We start from the raw sequence: 3,360 nt of genomic DNA, 5'->3' as shown, positions 1-3,360 counted from the left end.
GAGAACGATACATGTTTGGTTTGGTTTTAGGCCTAAACTTGTTAACGTTGTTCTGTATTTCCAGATTCCGTGTACTGTGAACGATATATGTTTGGTTTTGTTTTAGGCCTAAACTTGTTAACGTTGTTCTGTATTTCCAGATTCCGTGTACAGTAAACAATATATGTTTGGTTTTGTTCTAGGCCTAAACTTGTTAACGTTGCTCTGTATTTCCAGATTCCGTGTACAGTGAACGATATATGTTTTGTTTGGTTTTTAGGCATAAACTTGTTAACGTTGTTCAGTATTTCCAGATTCTGTGTACAGTGAACGATATATGTTTGGTTTAGTTTTAGGCCTAAACTTATTAACGTTGTTCTGTATTTCCTGATTCCGTGTACAGAGAACGATATATGTTTGGTTTGGTTTTAGGCCTGAACTTATTAACGTTGTTCTGTATTTCCAGATTCCGCATACACTGAACGATATATGCAGTTCCCGGCGCCTGATCAAAACTACTTAGCTTATGAAAAGTCGAGCTTGGTGAAAAAAGCAGCCAATCTGAAAGGAAAGAAATACCTCTTAGTTCATGGCACCAGTGATGGTATGGGATAAAATTGGTTTCATCATGCAAATGCAATAGAATATCATTAATGTTTATTGCAGTATGATCATTATGATTGATATTAAGTGGCTTAGAATTAGGATGACATCAAAGGAATAAAGACTGAATACTACATAGGATGACGTCAAAGGAACAAAGACTGAAGTTGCTGCTCATCTCATCTTTGTTTGTTGAGCATAAATACACTGCCTGAATCAGTTATAAAATAAAATTGATACAATACTGTTCGACGTCATAGGAAGACTTCTAGACCAATGATAAAAAAGTTACTACTCAACCATTGCTGTCAATTTCAGATAATAATACTTCCAAATGCCATTAATCTAATTTAAAGCTTTCAACTGACAAAAACATCAATTCCTGGCGAGTTAATCTTTGTATCAATAGGACACTTTTAAATTATAATTGATGCAAAAATCACAACAGTAAACTTTACCAATATCTAACGGTTTTAACAGGTATGATAGCTACGAACTTTTCACATTTAATCTTGAAAGAGGAACGAGATTTATAAAAGAAAATGTATAAATTATTATGTTATCTGTTGTGAATTGGGCAACTGAGTTATTTGAAGACACTGATCAGATTTGGAAAATTTTTAAATGTTCAATGTAAACATATTCCTAGTAGAAAGAAAAGGGTAGATACAAGTGAAAAACCAGGTTGGCTCACAAAGAGTTTACGAAATAAAATTAAAGAAAAGCATTATAAATTTAAGAAATTTAAATTGACTGGTATGACAGGAGACTTAGAAGATCAAGAAAGTTGGTGAAACATAAAAACAGGACGTATGAGAAAAAGTTTGCCAAAATGTAAAAATTAACAATAAGGATTTCCTTAAATACATTAAAGGGAACAAAATGTTAGGATAGGGATAGGACCCTTGAGGGATGACAAAGGAAGGCTAGCATCTGATGATTATGAGATAACTGGGTTATTAAATTTCACTTTTTCTTCGGTTTTTTAATAATGAAGATTTAAGCAGTATTCCACATCTTGATTAGTTGATAAATGGAAACGAGATCAAACAAGATGACTGCGTTAATTCTAAGCTGGCTAAAAAAAATAAAAAAATTAGGAAGTTTAAAAACTGATAAGGCTCCTGGGATAGATAATATTTCCCCAAGGGTTTTGAAATAGGTTAAAGATTGGAAATGTGAGCCACTTGTTACTATTTTTTGTCAGTCCTTGAATAGCGGGCAGGTACCAGAGGACTGGAAGTTAGCTAATGTAACTCCTCTTTTCAAGGGAGATGATAAAAATTATCCCAGTAATTATAAGCCCATTAGACTTACATCAGTTGTCGGAAAATTTTTGGAAAGTGTTAAAAGATGCTTTGCAAAGTCATTTAACAAAGTTTAGAATTCTAGTGGATAGTCAAGATGGTTTCACTACGGGAAAATCTTGCCTTATAAATCTTTTGACGTTGTCTGGAAAGGTTACTGCTTATGCAGATGAGGGTAAGGGTGTATCTGAATTTTCAGAAAGCATTTGACAAGGTGCCACATAAAAGGATTGTCAAAAATTATCTCTATAGGTGTGGGGATATGTTAACAAATTGGACAGATGAGTGGCTGGATGAAAGAAAGAAGAGGTTTGTTACAAATGGAGTTCAGTCAAACTGGAATAATGTCACAAGTGGGATACCTCAGGTCTCAGTTTTAGGACCTTTTGCTTTTTTGATTTACATCAGTGATATAGATGGAGGAATAGTAAATAAATTATTTAAATTTGCAGATGATATTAAGGTCTTGGGTGTTGCTAGCTGTGAAGAGGATGCTGCTATTTACAAAAGGATTTAGATCATTTAGTAGGTTGGGCAAATAAATGACAAATGGGTTTTAATTATAACAAATACAAGATATTGAATTATAAGTATAATTTGGAGGGGAATAACCTTAACAGTGGAAGGGATTTTGGTGTAATAGTCGACCAGTCTCTAAAGTCATCCAAGTAGTGTGTTTTCGCCAGTGGTAGGGCAAATAGGATTTCAGGTTGTATTTACAGAAATATTGAATACAAGTCTAAAAAGGTTATAATTTCATTGTACAGATCACTTGGTTAGGCCACATTTGAAATTTTGAGTACATTCTTGGACATTGAATTGTTGGAAATGGTTCAGATAAGGGTTACTAGAAAGGTACTTGGGATGGATGGGTAGTCATACGAGGAGAGGCTTATATCTCTCAAATTATTTTATCTTGAAAAAAGAAGAGTTAGAGAGGATCTGACTGAGGTGTTTAAGATTGTACAGGGAATTAATAGTGTTGATGCATCATCTTTTTTTCATATTTAACAATGAGAATAGTAGTACTTGGGAACACAAATATAAATTTTGGCAAAGTAGAAGTCATCTTCAGCTAAGACAGTTTTATTTTTTTAACAGGGTGGTTGGCCTTTGCAATGGGTTGCCTTCAGATGTTGTAGTGGCAGTAAATTTAAGTGAGCTTAAGAAAAAGCTTGATAACTATAAGAATGATAATGGCTGGCTTTAAAATTTCTTTAAATTAATTTAATTTAGTTTAGAGGATGGAACATTATAAAGTAAACTACTGCATTTTGTTTGCAGTGTATTTCATACATGAATGTCATTATGTGAATACGGTATCACATTCATAAAAATATATTCAATTTACATTATGGCTAGTTCAACATAATATTACATATCTATCGAAATATGGAATGGGGAAACAGAAATAGTAGGGTTTTTTCTTTAAACCCGGGTAACGCCGAGTAACGCAACTGGCTTTTTATAA

The 3,360-nt window shown here is 33.3% G+C and overlaps 1 protein-coding gene across 1 annotated transcript in view; it reads left to right on the top strand.

Annotated features, from left to right (window-relative positions):
- Window positions 1–3,360, top strand: part of LOC111088034 (prolyl endopeptidase FAP-like) — a gene marked incomplete at its 5' end in the record, with an annotated part of 46,674 nt that overhangs the window by 34,954 nt on the left and 8,360 nt on the right. The window contains one exon of the mRNA XM_022396835.1: window positions 446–583. Within this exon, the coding sequence (XP_022252543.1) occupies window positions 446–583 (138 nt within the window). The remainder of the gene's footprint in view (window positions 1–445; window positions 584–3,360) is intronic.

This window comes from Limulus polyphemus, unplaced genomic scaffold (assembly GCF_000517525.1).
Source record: "Limulus polyphemus unplaced genomic scaffold, Limulus_polyphemus-2.1.2 Scaffold3029, whole genome shotgun sequence".
Classification (NCBI taxonomy): domain Eukaryota; kingdom Metazoa; phylum Arthropoda; class Merostomata; order Xiphosura; family Limulidae; genus Limulus; species Limulus polyphemus.
Note: the sequence above shows the minus strand (reverse complement) of the source record. Positions and strands in the feature narration are given on the sequence as shown.